This window comes from Megalobrama amblycephala, linkage group LG4 (assembly GCF_018812025.1).
Source record: "Megalobrama amblycephala isolate DHTTF-2021 linkage group LG4, ASM1881202v1, whole genome shotgun sequence".
Lineage (NCBI taxonomy): Eukaryota > Metazoa > Chordata > Actinopteri > Cypriniformes > Xenocyprididae > Megalobrama > Megalobrama amblycephala.
In genome coordinates, this window is record NC_063047.1 from 54,690,501 (window position 1) to 54,706,180 (window position 15,680).

General features: G+C 34.1%; 1 protein-coding gene across 9 annotated transcripts in view; it reads right to left on the reverse strand.

Moving 5' to 3' along the window:
• Window positions 1–2,430: 2,430 nt before the first annotated feature.
• The window catches only part of specc1 (sperm antigen with calponin homology and coiled-coil domains 1), a 228,311-nt gene continuing 215,061 nt past the window's right edge, over window positions 2,431–15,680 (reverse strand). For 7 of the 9 annotated variants that reach the window (XM_048190060.1, XM_048190062.1, XM_048190066.1 and 4 more), the window contains 3 exons: window positions 10,340–10,456; window positions 9,348–9,407; window positions 2,431–3,590 (listed from right to left, as the gene is read on the reverse strand). In XM_048190060.1, coding sequence (XP_048046017.1) covers window positions 3,501–3,590; window positions 9,348–9,407; window positions 10,340–10,456 — 267 coding nt within the window. In that variant the 3' untranslated portion in view covers window positions 2,431–3,500. The remainder of the gene's footprint in view (window positions 3,591–9,347; window positions 9,408–10,339; window positions 10,457–15,680) is intronic. The other 2 variants (XM_048190067.1, XM_048190068.1) reach the window with 2 other exon arrangements.

Genomic DNA, 15,680 nt, shown 5'->3' on the forward strand with positions numbered 1-15,680 from the left:
AAATAGAAAACAGTCATTTTAAATTGTATTAATATTTCACAATATTACTGTAAATGTAAACAATATTAAATTAATGCAGCCTTGGTGAGCAGATGAAACTTAAAAACATTAAAAATCTTACCGATCCCAAACTTTTGAAAGGTAGTGTATACTGTATGAAACTTGGCTAGATATAATGAATGCTTTTAAAATTAAAGAGAAGATGGTAGTATATCAGAGACAAAAGAAAACATCATTCTTATATTATTGTGTACCTCTGTGTGGTAAATGATCGAGATATTATCTTTCATTCTTTCTCCTGTTGATTCTGCAATTCAGGCTCAGTGGTTAGTGAAATCACAGGGATCTCTTCTTTCATACAAAACACTTGTGTAATATACATTTCCTGATTTTTCTTTGTGCTGGGGGACTAAATGGCTCAAAACTGCCTTCTCTTTCTGTGTGGAACACCACTCTACCATCATAAAATCTAATGTTTACTATTGACAACCGAAGTATCAATCCTCATCAGAGCTATAAATAAGCATGATAATATGATATGGGCTCAGTGTATGGTTTAGTAACTTTATTTTGTAAAACTGTCTGTATTATGTAATATGTAATTAAATTATTATAGGTTTGCATATAATGTTCAGAGTTTGTATTTCCCCTGTGCATTTCTATTAATTACTGCATTTATTTTTGTGCAAGTGAGTGCATCTGTTGTCTGTTGTCTGTAAGTAGCCCATACAATATATTTTAGTAAAATATACCTACAACTCTTATTTTTACTTACTATATTGAAAACAAAAGTGTAAATTAATCACTACTATTTATTAAGTTTAACTTTTACACCTCTTGTTTTTATATAAAAGGATAATTGATGAGTAAAAAGCATCTGTTGCATAAATCGTAAAAACAATTGTGTAACTGTAAAATATGTGGTGACAATATTGATGGCGCAAGTTGATGTAGGTAAGTGAAAATATGTGCGGAATTGAGAAAATATTATTTTTGGAGATAAATTGTCACCGCTGTCTCTGGGCAAATGTAAATGTTTGCATAAAATGATATTTTACGTGCATACGTGTATTTCATAGAATGAGTGTACACACAGAAAACGAGTGTAGGCATCTCTTTCAGATGTGAAATCTATAAATCGCAAATAAACTTGAACTTGAATGGTTTCAGTTCTCTGTGTTTTAAACGACACCTAATTAAAATTATATATAAAAGCTGCAAGAATAGCTTAGATTTCCAAAAACCTGCAGTAATCTGACAGGAAAAGTGTGTACGTCTGCTCAGACCCTGACGTGGCTCTAAGCACTTTTCCACATCAAAGACCGTTTTTATAAATATGAGCGTTGGCGTGGATTTAAGCGTACGCACACAATCTGTGCGTACGCATGCTTTATAAATGAGGCCAAAGGGTTTCCAGTGTATATAATTATTTTAAGATATTTTTGTGCCTATTTCAGTTAAAATGTTGCACAGCCAAGTGCGTGTAATATGAATATTTTTTGAGAAATAAATATTTCTTGATGGGTGTTTGGATGCTCTGTATAATGTCTTCATTTGTTTTTACACAAATTGTTTTCCTATGTTTTATTTTTAAATTTAGTTACAGTAGGCATAATTGGTCGGGCAATAAGACATTGTATGTGTATGCACCAAGTTAATTTTCTCTTTGTGGACAGTAAAGAGTATTTCAGTCATTCACCTTGACTCATTCATGCCTTCAAATGCCATTAACTCATGTAATAGATCCTTGTAGTATTTTAAGTGATATAACAGTTTCTATTAACAACTATAAAAGATAATTTTCGGCTTTCTCCAGCATCAGGCGAAACCGGAAGTGTCTATGTGCAAACTTGCTAGATCAGAAATCCAGCATGTTGGCCACATGCATCTATCCCATAGGCCCTCTGGAGATGAAGATAGAATGATAGTTAGCCTGGGGGTTAAATGTGAGGTAGTAGAGTTATGGCTGTCTGCCTTTTAGTGTCACTGTAATCTTTATACAGAGTACTTTCACTCATTTCACTGTTCAGTCAGCGGCTATATACACGTTCTGATACTGTACAAAAGAGTCTGATTTTCCATGTAGTATTTCTGAGAATATATAAGATATAAGAGAGTAGTCAGACAATATTGTTTAATTGGTAAAGATTTGCAATATGGACTTGTGTATTTCTAATTAATCTGTCTGTAGCAACACACATCTGTTTTACTATTTCAGCAAGGTTTTTAGCAGACCTATAAAAACTAATGCCAGTATGACTACTAAATTGTCAAAGTGTACCATTTTACTTCTGTGTAAATCACATGAGAAAATCTGAAATATTTTTAGTATTTTGTGAATGAATATATTGTAGGACATTTGTCTTTGAGACTGTTCCTTCAAGATGATTGTAGCTTTTTAATTCAAACAAGCAAACAATAGCTTATATTTGATGACAAAAGAATTTATTACCATCAATTAAACATCTGCTGTTATGAGGCAAAACTGAAAAGTTTCAAATTGAAAAAACAAAAACAAAACACAAAGTCCTTTACAATTGAAATATTAAAGAGCAAAGAAGTCGATAAATAGCTTTTCAAAAAAGAAAATGTTATAAAACACAGATTTTGTATGTATTTTAATTTGGTTATCAATTGTCTATGCGGTTGAATTAAAAGTGTGAAACTCAGCATTTGTTAGAATTTGGCACAAATTACACTGCTGACTAGCCTAAACACATTTCTGTGAGAGTATTTTTCCAATATTGATACTTTTTTACAACATTGTTTAAATCCTTTCATTAAACACATCCTATGTAATTTAAACAGGCAGAAAATCATTAAACAATCAATAATGGTTGTTTGAAACAGTCTTATAGTATTCAACCAGACACTGACTTTCTGACATGTTTTCAGGAAATAATTAACTAGAGTAATAGATAAATAATCTTAATGTATGTTAATGAGGAATATGTAAATGCACATAAGTCTGTTAAATAATGTTGGTAAATTTTAAGGGTTTCAATGGTTTTGTCTCTCTGAGTGACAAACTACAACTTTTCAACAAAACATGAAACTTAATTTCATATTACAAGTCTTTAAAATTATTTGTGGGAAAACAAAAAATTTAAAAATAAGTATATCAATATATAAGTATGCCAATATATAGATCTGGGTAATAATACTTTCTTTATAAAGATGCACTTGAACTCTTAGCAAAATTTTGCATACTAAAAAACTATATACCAGTTTCAGTGTAAGATTGCAAACCTACTCAGCAAGCAACTTTAAAAACTGAGTAAGGTCCATATGAGACATGAATGACTATTGGACTTATATGATATGCTGGTTGCATTTAGAGCGAGAACCTGACTGGTGTGAACACTTCAGATCTGTGTGTCTGTCTTTGTATTTAGAAACACTGGCTGTGAAGGAAGAACTGGACCAGGCAAAAAAAAGAAAGAAAAAAAGTGCTTCTGTGCCCCATCTTCTTCTTCCTCTTCGTGTCTTCCAGTCAAACATTAAGTCTCAAAGTACTTATAGATCTGAGACACATACTGCATTACACTTTGCCAGTCTGGTCTGTCTGTGTGCATCAACTCATTAATGTCCTACAGAGAGACAGAGAGAGAGCAGATGTAGAAGTTTAGATGTAGGAAACACTTTTCATTTTCATGCATGTTTCTTTAACTATATGAACTTCTACATTCTATTTTGTTTTAATTATTTTATTTTGCAGGACTAGCCTAAACACATCACATTGACATCCATATCCATCTAGAGACACCCACATAATATGTATGTAGAGTGTGAAACTTCTTTGAGGCTGTGTTAGGCTTGACAATCATCAAGTATCCCTGACCTAAGAGAACAGTTCACCCACCAAGAACCTTCCAAGTTTTCTGTTTGCCATCTCTGTGAAAACAACTGCTTGGTATCATGTTGGCTAACTGCCTTTATATTAATGTCAATATTTCCTCCTTGTGTCTACAGTATGTTGGGACTCCAGACTGTGGCATTTTCCTGTCATAATATCTGTGGGTTTGTAGGAACCCTGAGAATCATTAAAAATTTACAGGTCATTTTAAAAAGACCCCAGAGGGTTGTGAGGCATTTGGACACATTCTTCAGTTTTTTTCCAAACATTTCTCTTTTTTAAACACACTAGTTCTTAACCATAAAGCTTACTACATAATATTTTAATACACACATTTCTAAGGCCTCTATTATCAACGTGATTAAAACTTTGCTGAAACTGCTGTACACAATCTATGCCTTCTGTTGTCTTATTGATAGTAAACAATACTTACAACTGACTTTTTGCTGTGAAATCTTGATTTTTATAAAGTAGTTGTAAGAATAACTTTTATATTGATAGTAAAATTTCAAGATAAACACTGAAGCAGCTTAGGTTTACTTGATTATTCATACATACTTTTTTTGTTGTTGTTAGAAAAAATCATGTTAAAATGTGACCAGTCACGGAAAGTAGGGACACAAGTCGGTTCGGGGCATTTTGAGTTATTCACAGATTCTTCCAACGATGTGTAACACATGGAAATCTGATAATATTTGGAGAAGTTGTGGTCATTTGAAGGTAGGCACTCAAAAAAGCTCAAGAGGGAGAAAAACCCCTTTAAAGTTTCTGCAGTTCTCACCTGCTGGGAGTGACAATAGGGCTCATTTACATCTCATTTAGATAAGCCTTACCCCCTGTAAAACTGCATGGACCGCATACTATTAATAATAAAGGATAATGTGCATTGTAAATGTCAGTAATCTATCTTTTTTGACTTTTATAAAAATGATTTAGAGGCTGAAAATGATTTGGAGATAACATGTTGCAAGACACTCCTTTAAAATCTGGCCATCATTTTTAATGTTATTATTTTAATGTTTATGTAAAGAAAAAGTACATGCTGATTTTATTTGTTATTTGCTGGTTTTCTACATAAAACTTGGTGAATTGATTTCATTGTGTAGCATTAGGACTTTTTGAACAGGATTCTGTGATAACCGTGATCAATTTGGTCACTATAATCATGAAATGAAATTTTCTCACATGAGAAGACAAAAGAATCACATAATAATGACCTGAAATGACTTGCATAATAATGAGGCCTTTCAGTCAGGTAGGCTGTGAAAAAACCCTCTGTGATGGTGTATATCAAACACACAGAAAAAACAGCAATACTGAGAAATATTATTACAATTTCAAATAATGGTATTACATAAATTAAAATATAGCCTAATGTATTTCTGTGATGCAAAGTGTCTGAACAATTATGTTACCTCTATGGCATTTCATATAGGCTTTTAGCTTAAAAGCATGCACATTTGGAGAAATATTGATGGATTCTCATATGTTTATGTAAATTTTCTATACTGAGAAGTAATATTTATTGTCATCATTATGAGCGCTGGATTCTGTGTTTTCAATTCATACTTGCAGCCGGAGGGCGCTCTGTACACCTTTAGGCCACAAATTAATCTAAAGAAGAACAGGAGCCAGGAACTAACGGCATGTCTTCTAGAGGTTGCTAACCATGGCTTTAACATCCAGATAAACACTTTTCAAGACAATAAATACACGATTGAGACGATGTATACATGTATTGCCTCAGAATTTGCCTCTGAATAGCGCTGGCTCCGTGGGCGTGGCCGCATTAGCGGATAATGAGCTGAATCACGGACTTCTGACATGGCTCTCTTTTCATACAGATTACATACACACAGAATGTTTGTTTTCGATTTGACTTACACGATTTAAAACCTGACATTTCAATGTGTCTTTAGACATAAGTGTATTTTTTTGTAATTAGTATTCACTAAGTTACAGTTCATTTTCTGAGAACTATCAGATTGGACTTCGTTCAGAGGAAGACGAGAGATCACGCATCATGTTAGTTTTCTTTATTTTACAAAAAGCACAACATTTTGTTTTTACTCTGAGTGTACACAAATAAAAGAAGACATTCTATAGTTTCAATTGATATATTACTTATGTCTTTATGACAAAAAATGACAGAGTATTTTAAGTCTGTTTTGCTGCAATGTGCACAATAAGTAGCCACGCTTCCCTTGGAGGGCGGGTACAATAACAAAAGAAACAAAAGCCGGCTATCCAGTATGGAAATACTCACAGACAATGACACGCCCCTACTGCATGCTAGAATCTCAGAAAAACAAGCCGATTTCAACCTCAAAATGTACGCTTTTAAATATACCAAAACTGCTATCTCACACATGGAGAAGCTTCTTTGTGATCTCAACTAACAGATTCTGCAAAAAAACAAAAATCACCAATTTTGGAAAAAAAAGCTTCTTTCTCATTTTGCTCGATAGTTGTGCTGCCGACTTGTGTCCCTGGTTTCCGTGACGGGTCACAAATGTGAGTGTCAATTATAATACATCAGACTCTTGAAGACATCTTTATTTGTACATCTCTCAATCATCATTTGTATTGAATTGCATTATATGTTTGCCTAAGCATTTAAATATCATTTTACTAAGACTTCATTGGGAGATATAGATAAATATCATAAACTGATATTTTTATGCATTTTATGTATGTAGTCTGCTATATACTATTATAAAGATCTCAATGATTTACATTACTACAAGCTTTCACAGTTTCATCTTACTAGGCCATGTAAACATCAGCAACGGCACCAAATTGCATATTTTTTCTTAAGTGTGAGCTCCATCACTATATATCACTATAATAGCCATAAAAGCCTGGTGCATCAAATATGATACTCAACAAAATACACATACTGTATACCAACAGGTTCAATAAACCATTTCATTAACTTTTTTTTTTTTTTGACTATTCATTTCTCAGGCTTTACAAGGTTAAGACTGCAGAAGTAGACAGAGGATTTCTGTATACTGCACTCTTTCTTGTTTGCCATCTTTAATTCTACCAAACGATTCAGAAAATGGAAAATAGAAGAGAGAAGTGTGCCAGAATATTTAGCTTATAATGTCATCAATTTAAACCCATACACAGAGGTTCAGATACAGATCCAATGCTGTAATCCTTCTTGCATGTTTGTAGTGTGTCTGTGGGTAAGTCATGCTGAAAGGGACAAACAGAACCAGCTGAGTGATGTATCAGGTCAAAATATTATGTACACTTCTGTAAAAACATTTGTCAAACATACCTTCAGGTCAGTACCTAACAAATTGCTACAATAAAAGCTGTCACCTCATATTATTCTATTATTCAAAAAGCAATTTGAAGCAATTAAGAAAACAAAAGTACACACAATCACCCAGAATGTTGTTTCTTTCACCCAGAATGTTGTATTCTTTCTAGCGGAAAGCAGCTGAAAAATGTGTCAAATCATATGATAGAATATTGTACATTGTTTCAGTAAATACACTTGATATAAACCAAACAGAAAGATCCTATGCAGTCTGCCATCCAAAAGACCACAATGAAAATCTAGGATTCGTAATGTAAACCTGGCACAGGAAGTTTTATAATTTTGAAAATTTGAAAAATACATTCAAATAAATAAATAAATAAATAAATAAATAAATAACATAAGAAATATGAATGATTCTGCACTATTTCTACTTAATCGTCAGGTATTACTATTAATTGTTCAAATATTATGAAAATAATGTCAATTATTGATTTTGGGCTGTTTTTTTATTTTTACATGAGCTGGTGATGGTGACTATACGTGGACATGTCTAGTGACTTGAGAAAGTTGAGAAAAATTGCACTTTATGCAAATGAAGAGTGACTTTCGGAAGTAATATGAGTTCATGTAATCAATCTTCAGCTACTGAAATATTTTTATTTAATATGACATGTCTCTAACCATGTACAAGAACACTAATGAAAACTTGATGCACGGAAAAGCATTTCTGAGATTGAGGGGATTCTAAATAGGTTTAAATAATTGAACAGCCTGTAAAATGAACTATTAAATGATTTGTTTTGAAAATTTGTTACAGGTATGAAAGCGAAACCAGATAAATCATCAGGTGGAGTGAATAAACATTACCATATACTGGCTTAACTCTGTAAAGTGCAAACCATATCTAACCTACAGAAAAAATTATGTTTGTGACCTCCTGTACTTAAAGGAAATAAAACTCTCTAAAAAATTTAAAATAAAATAAAATAGTTCTTAGATTTTGGGGTGAAATATGTCTTGGACATTTATTCATGAGATTCATCCCCCGACTATCTCTTGTGGACACTTACTTACTAAAATAAATAGCGTTCTTTTGAAGTTCCTTTGATTTAACTGGGTGTTCTAGATTGTTTGTTTTCTTTAAGGTTGGAGAATTCACACAGCCTGAACTCACAATGGCAATAGGCGGAGACAGTTGATTTTGATTATGTGATTTACACATCTCACATGCCTCATCTGCTGAATTTACAACCTGGTTCAACAGTTGATCTTTGGCTCACAGTTACATTGCAGATGCAAATGATCTGTATTTAAATCTGCTTGAATGTGTCTGGTACACAAAGCAGTGATTAAAGGTGTGAAAATTTCTCATGGGGAAAGCCAAAGCGTATCAAGGTTTACTGTTATTGATCAGAAAAACTGTCCTGTGCTTGTTTGATTATCTGTTAATCTATAGTACTTTTGAAATATGAAATGTGCACTCACAGTATTCAATTGTACTCAGAATCAAGAGTTATTTATTTACTATTTATTTATTTTTAAAAGGAATGTGCCACCACACGAGAGCCAATATTGGGATCATATATGTTAATTTTGTATCATTGACACTATTAAAGTTTATATATATATATATATATATATATATATATATATATATATATATATATATATATATATATATTGAATTAGTTTATATTTATTTTTATAGTATATGTTAAAGTTAATCATTTTGTTGTTTTGTCATTTTTATTTTTTGTCTATATGGGTTTTATTTATTATAATTATAATTTTAGTTTTAGCTATTTCAGTACATCAAGTTAAACTAAATGAAAATTAGAAATGTTGTCTGGCAACAAGCTGAAATAAAGCAAGTTTTAGTTTTTTTATTTTTGATTTGATTTCAGTTAAAGTTTCATGTTATGAAAATATTTTTATGGTTTTGGTTTTAGTTAATTATAATAACCATTGATCATACAGATGAATATTACTTGATCTCTGCAAATTAAATAAATTAATTATTTGGTTTATATTGGTATTAGTAATGATGCTGCATACCAGTGCAAGTCCAAGATGACTTGCCATATCAGCTATCAACGTGAACAAAAAATTATATGTACAGATTATATTTTTTCTAGTAGTAGTAGTATCAGACTATGCCCAATTACAGATTAATGTAAAACTATGAACAAAAAGTGTCTGTTAACATAGACTCACCAGAGAGGGCTTGATACCAATGCTTTCGGCTGCTTGGAAAGCCAGAGTGAGATTTCGGCCCTATGGGGAAAAAAACATCGCATCATCGATCATCGATCATCGCAAAAACGATTGGCCCTCTGGCTTGTCAATCACTGCCATGACGTTCCTTGTGCGAGACGCGCGAGACGTGCTCGGCTGTGCGCTCCAGTAACTTTCCACACTCTACAGGCGCCGCATGCAATCTTTTTGTCAGGAGTCAGGAGTAACAACTGCAGATTATGAGTTACCTGCGGTCAGTCCGATATAATGAATCCACTAACACGACACAGCGAATGCCGGTGGTAAACACGCGTGTTCCAATACTCGTGCATGAGTTTTGGGAGGCGTTCCCTCGAAATGAGCTGTGAAGGAGGGGGGTTGTTCTTACGCATGCGCTCATTTCAAAAACTCACTAACAGTCTTTGGTTTCTCAGTCGACAAAAAGATCCTCTTTAGCACCTTTAACCAATATTAACCATCTGAATATTAATTACAGTAGTGAAAAACAGGTGTCTAAACCCAGCTGAATTCTCTAGCAATGCTCTAGAGCCACACAAGGCCTTTTAGTAGCCTTGACATTTACAATGCACTCAAATAAGCTTTGTGAATAATTCAAAAGCATAATGTACCATCTCTTCCTGTAATCACTATTATACTTATGGCTGCAATTTGTCACATAGCTCTGAAGACCACGGCGCATTGCCTGTGTGTGGGTGTGTGCATGGTTGAATAAACATACAGAGAGGGCAGGGCAGCCGTTTATGTATGTATGTTGGTACTCTGTGTGTCGTTTGTTTATGTATTCTGTCAACACTAATCCATAGAAGCACGTAATTCATTACATCTGGCAGGTCAGCAGAGGGTAAGTCTTGACTGTTAACACACTTTATTGCTGAATGTGTCAAGCACTAAAGATAAGGTGCAGATCTCCTAAGACACTAAACTAACCAATGTAAGAAATACATGTGTACCTTGTCTTGGCTGATGAGCTCCTGGTAAGGGATGTGTGCAGGCAGATATGTGTGTAAAAGAGCACAGAACGCCAGGCCATCACTCCAGCTGCTGCTGAAGTTTGTCACATCTATATTCTACACGGACAGAGAAAAAGAAAAGTTTAAAGACACTATGTAATAAAAATAGTTTTGTGTCTTTCAGTGTATGTTTGCGTTGAGGACATCTGTTTGCATTATTGCATTAATTTCTTTTTCAGAGGCATGTTAGGGATTCACAACCAACCAGCCACTGATAGTTATTAGAGTATATTCATCTCAAACCTGTAATCGGAGACTGAACAATGTGAATACATGTTCCCTATACCAGTTTTCACTGTAAATATTGCCAGATTCTGACAGAACATACTGTTTTCCATTAAAACAGTAATATACTGTAAAAAACAATGCATTCTGGGCAATGAGTCCACACTCAGAGGCTGTCCAAAATTGCCCCTATACCCTATACCCATTCACTATTCCCTAGTTTACTACTACTTAGTTTACTATCATCCACTTGACAGAGTAAATTAAAACAAGTAAGTGAATTCAGACACTGAATGTTTGTCGTTAGTGACAAACACTTGCTGTTAACAAGCACTGAAGGAAAGCGGAATAACAAGGAAAGAGAAACAACAAGAACAGAAAAAAGAGAAGAGACACAGAAACACAACTACAACTGACTTCCAGCCACAACATTAGATGAAATCAACTGAAGATAAAATCAGGCACAAATTAGTGCAGTAGGTTACATTTATTTAATTTAATTATAACATTTATTTTAATTAAATTAGCCTATCGAGAGACAGAGAGAGAGAGAGAGAGAGAGAGAGAGAGAGAGAGAGAGAGAAGTGAGTATGAATTACCGCCATCTGTGCAGTCCCAGGTGAAAAAAAGTACATTTCTATAATGTACTTAAAGTTCTCTATTTTCGTGCACTAATTTCATATTTAATATACAAAAAAATCTTCTTTAGTACTATCTCTGTATTTAAAAAATGTATTTAGTTACCACTTATAGTACACACTATGGGTTTAAATGTACTATAAGTAGTATCTAAATACATTTTTTAAATACAGATTTAGTATATTAAAAGCACATTTTAGTTCATATTTCATGGTGTCTCAAAATAGCACAGTTGAGTACACTTAGATGTTCTTAAGATTATCTTTTTAAGTACTAAAGAAGAATTTTTAGTATATTAAGTACAAAATTAGTGCGCGAAAATAGAGCACTTTAAGTACATTATTGAAATGTACTTTTTTTCACCTGGGAGTGAAGCTGTGAGTTTAATTACTTTAAAAACAGGCGATGCTACCCCCTCGTTGCTGGGAGAGATGCCTGTGTGAATAGAGGGTATGCATTGACTCAGCTGGACTGAGTGGCAAAAGAGCCTGCTGCATGACTAGATTTAATAGGGGAAACTGCGAAACAAACGATTATCAGTTTAAACTAAAGGTTGTTCCTTACAACTTACAAAGATCAAGTGATCCATGGATACTGACATGCAGCCACGAGTCGTGTTTCCTGACATTAATATGTGCCAGATTTCGACACTGGGGAAATACATAAAGCAAATTTGCCAGTGAACGCTTTATATAAATACAATATAGGTCTTAATCTGGGTGATTACTTCGATCAAAGCTATATATATAGTCATATCGTCCAGCCCTAAAACTTGTATAGTTTTTGTCAGTGTTTATTTAAAAAAATCCATTTATGCAGAATATAAGACGGTTGTCAATATAATATATAACAGTATGATTTTACCCCAAAATTCAACATATCGGCACAAAATGATTACTGCAAATCCACATTTTGCTGCCTGGAGTCCAGTTGTTTCTGTGAATTGCAGAAATCCATTTGCTTCTCTATTCTGTAGCATTCGGCAGTCTATAAAAATATACCTCAGATTTCTTGTCAAATCTATTTGTACTGCCAATCGCAAATCTCTTTCCCACTTTAGATGTGTTTGTGTGTTTTTGTAGCATTCACACTGAAAACCAATGCTGCCACTCAGTCATTTTGCCACTCAGTGGGTATGGCAGGATTTTACTGTCAAATGTCGAGAGCGCATTATTCTGACACGAGAGCACATCAGTGTAATGCTCAAGCGCAAATCTCTCCGCTCGTGCGCGGATTTCCTTTGCTCTCGCACAAAACTGGACGCACACTCTCTAATATACAGTGCTCTCTTATGAACTGCCTCTCCTCTCGCTCAAATATTGCGTGTGCATGCTCAAACTCTGTCCTGTGTGCTCGCGAATCTCTCCGTGCTCTTGCACTAGAAATTAATTGCTCCTGAAGACATGTTTCGTCCAGTGTTTTTAAACAAATCTCTTGAATTAATGATTCTGATACATCAAATACATTTTAACAGTCACTGGTCACCATCTACTGGTAGAGCAGTGTAATAACATTAGTTTCAAAGGTCATTTACTCATTTTAATTGCTGAAATCAGTGTATATTCGTACTATAAATTGTTATTGCAATACTTGCGTTATTATTTAATGTTTGCAACACAGAAGTACCAATAGTGTGTTGTTGAAAACACTTTGTGAAGCTGTTTAAAACATATAGCTTACATGACCACTGCTTTCAGCGGCAATGCAAAAGCAGGTTTAAATAATCCGATATGATTGTAATTTCAAAGGTTTAATAGACATAACCAAATCATTATCATTTCAATAAGATCGCATTCTTTTGATTAATCGTGCATACATAAGAGCTTATAGCTAAAGTATTTTTGTATGTCATGTTTTACCAGACCTCAAAAGAAATTCACTATAGGTGGTATATTTGATCTCCACATTTTATGTATTTAGGGAATGATGATTTGACCCTGATCTTGTTCTGTCTTAAATCAGAAGATATTTTTTGGTAATACTTTACTTTTCATTAACATTATTTAACTGCATTAGTTAACATTAACTATTAATGAACTGCATTTATTAATCTTTGTTAATGTTAATTTCAACATTTACTAATACATTATTAAAATCAAAAGTTGTATTTGTTAACATTAGTAAATGCACTGTGAAGTAAACAAACAACAAACAGCTGCATTTTAACTAACGTTAACAAAGATTAATCATTACAGTAATGCATTGCACATTGTTAGTTCATGTTAGATAATAATACATTAACTAATGTTAACAAATAAAAAACTTATTATAAAATGTTACCTATTTTTTATATAAATTTCGGGGTTTGACTGTTATGTGATGCAGTTAGACTAGGTTATATTTCATTCATATTATTAAATTGTAAAGAAATTAAAAATCCATCTTTGTTGAAAGAATTCCAGGCGCAGTTCACTCTCAGCCAATAAGATTCCACGTAGCATTTTCATGGATCAGTCGTCTCTTCTGATTGGTTGATAACTTTTGACAGCGTTTAATCCAGAAGCAAATTAATTTCTGCAAGAGCACGGAGAGATTCGCGAGCGCACAGGACACAGTTTGAGCGCACACACACAATATCTGAACGAGAGGAGAGGCAGTTCATAAGAGAGCACTGTATATTTGAGAGTGCGCGTCCACTTGTGTGCGAGAGCAAAGAAAATCCGCGCACGAGCGGAGAGATTTGCGCTCGCGCATTACATTGACGTGCTCTTGCGTCACAATAATGTGCTCTCGACATTTGCCAGTAAAATAACTCCATAAGTGGGCGTAACCACAGTCACTCCGGCTAACTATTACGTCACGTGCATACCCTCTATTACTGTACCTGGATCTGTGCAGCATCTCTCTACCATAAAGCTGTGAGAACCTCTTACTGGACACCCCCCATTTTGGTAAGTGGGGCATAAATGAAATACCCAAAATAAAAAGGTTGCTGCTCATAAGTCATTCTGAATAGACACATAACCAACATATATTTAGAAAGCCAACACTTGAGAGTTTACAGTTCAAGACTCAGAATTACTCAAACTGTTATTAGTATGGAGATATATAAGCTCAAACATAAAACAAAAAAAAAAGTATAAAGTATAAAAATATCATGTGGATGTGATATAGCAAATTATAACCTCAATTAAATTGAAGCCACAAGTGTGGTCATGCTTCATTTCAAATCTGAGAATGTCAATCATCTTACGTGAGTCAGCATAACCATAATTCCTGCCCTTGTGGATGACGAAGCTATGTGAACACAAATAAACCAGAGCAGACGTGACTGAATTCATATGCGTGTTGATATTCTATTCAAAATATAAAAAATAACTGATTGACTATTTTGCACTCCTGACATAAATTAAAAAAATTAATGTCACTGCAACCTAGTTTTATCATAAGCAGTGGTCAAATATCGAAGATGGAGTCTTTAATCATTCTAATGATACTCAGTTTGTCCCGAACAAGTAAGAATGTGATGTTTTAAAGTGCAGTGAATGTTGAACAACAATAATCTGGGGCCGTCGACAATCATCGTACGTAAAGGGGTTAATTATTTAAAAAACAAAACAAAACAATGTTACCACCTCCTTGCTGAGTAATATAATTTAACGATTCAGTAGCGAAGGTGATTTATTAATAAGTCATGGGCAGCATTGAGAAGTTTCTGTGCACCTGTTTCTGTGTGTGCTCAGCATGATCTCTGATCTCTGTGTGCGAGTGAGGTGTGTGTGTGCACTTCAATGAAAGCAGTGCATTAATATAGTAATTTAATGGTGATTTAACTGACTAGGGACTACCTGTGCATTAAACAGTTTTATTGCACATCTTGCAGCCAATCAGAATCGAGTATTCAGACAAACCATGGTATAATGCTTATTTAATGCACAAAGTGGAGGCAAAGGTTGCATCCGCGGAGTGCATTCAAAACGTTTACTACGCAGCTAGCTGTGGATTATCCCGCTTATACCACGGTCATTTGACAGCACTGACAATTGAATAAGAAAAAATGTAGGGATTTATTTCGTCCTTCGGGAATTGATTGAATCGTAGGATGTTGGGCGTTGCTAAGTTTGCAGTCATTTGTGGAGGATATATAGTCCCACACTCTGCCAAGATATTCGGTCATGAAGATAACAGACGTTGTGTTGAGGGGAAGTGGAGGTTAACGTTTATGATTAAAGATTATGAGGGCACATGAATTAAAAAAAAATAATGATGCACATATAAATAAAGCACTGCAACATTCTGTAAAAAACATTCTTGTCTGTTACGGTGTTACGGACATATGGGACGGAGACACAGATATGATGCAGAAGGGTTTTTATTAACAACAGCAGGTAGTGAACCGAGATCAGAGGTTGCGTTAGACTTTAACATTGTCTGTCATTTTGATGGACAGGGTCATAAAAATTCTGTCATAATCTAT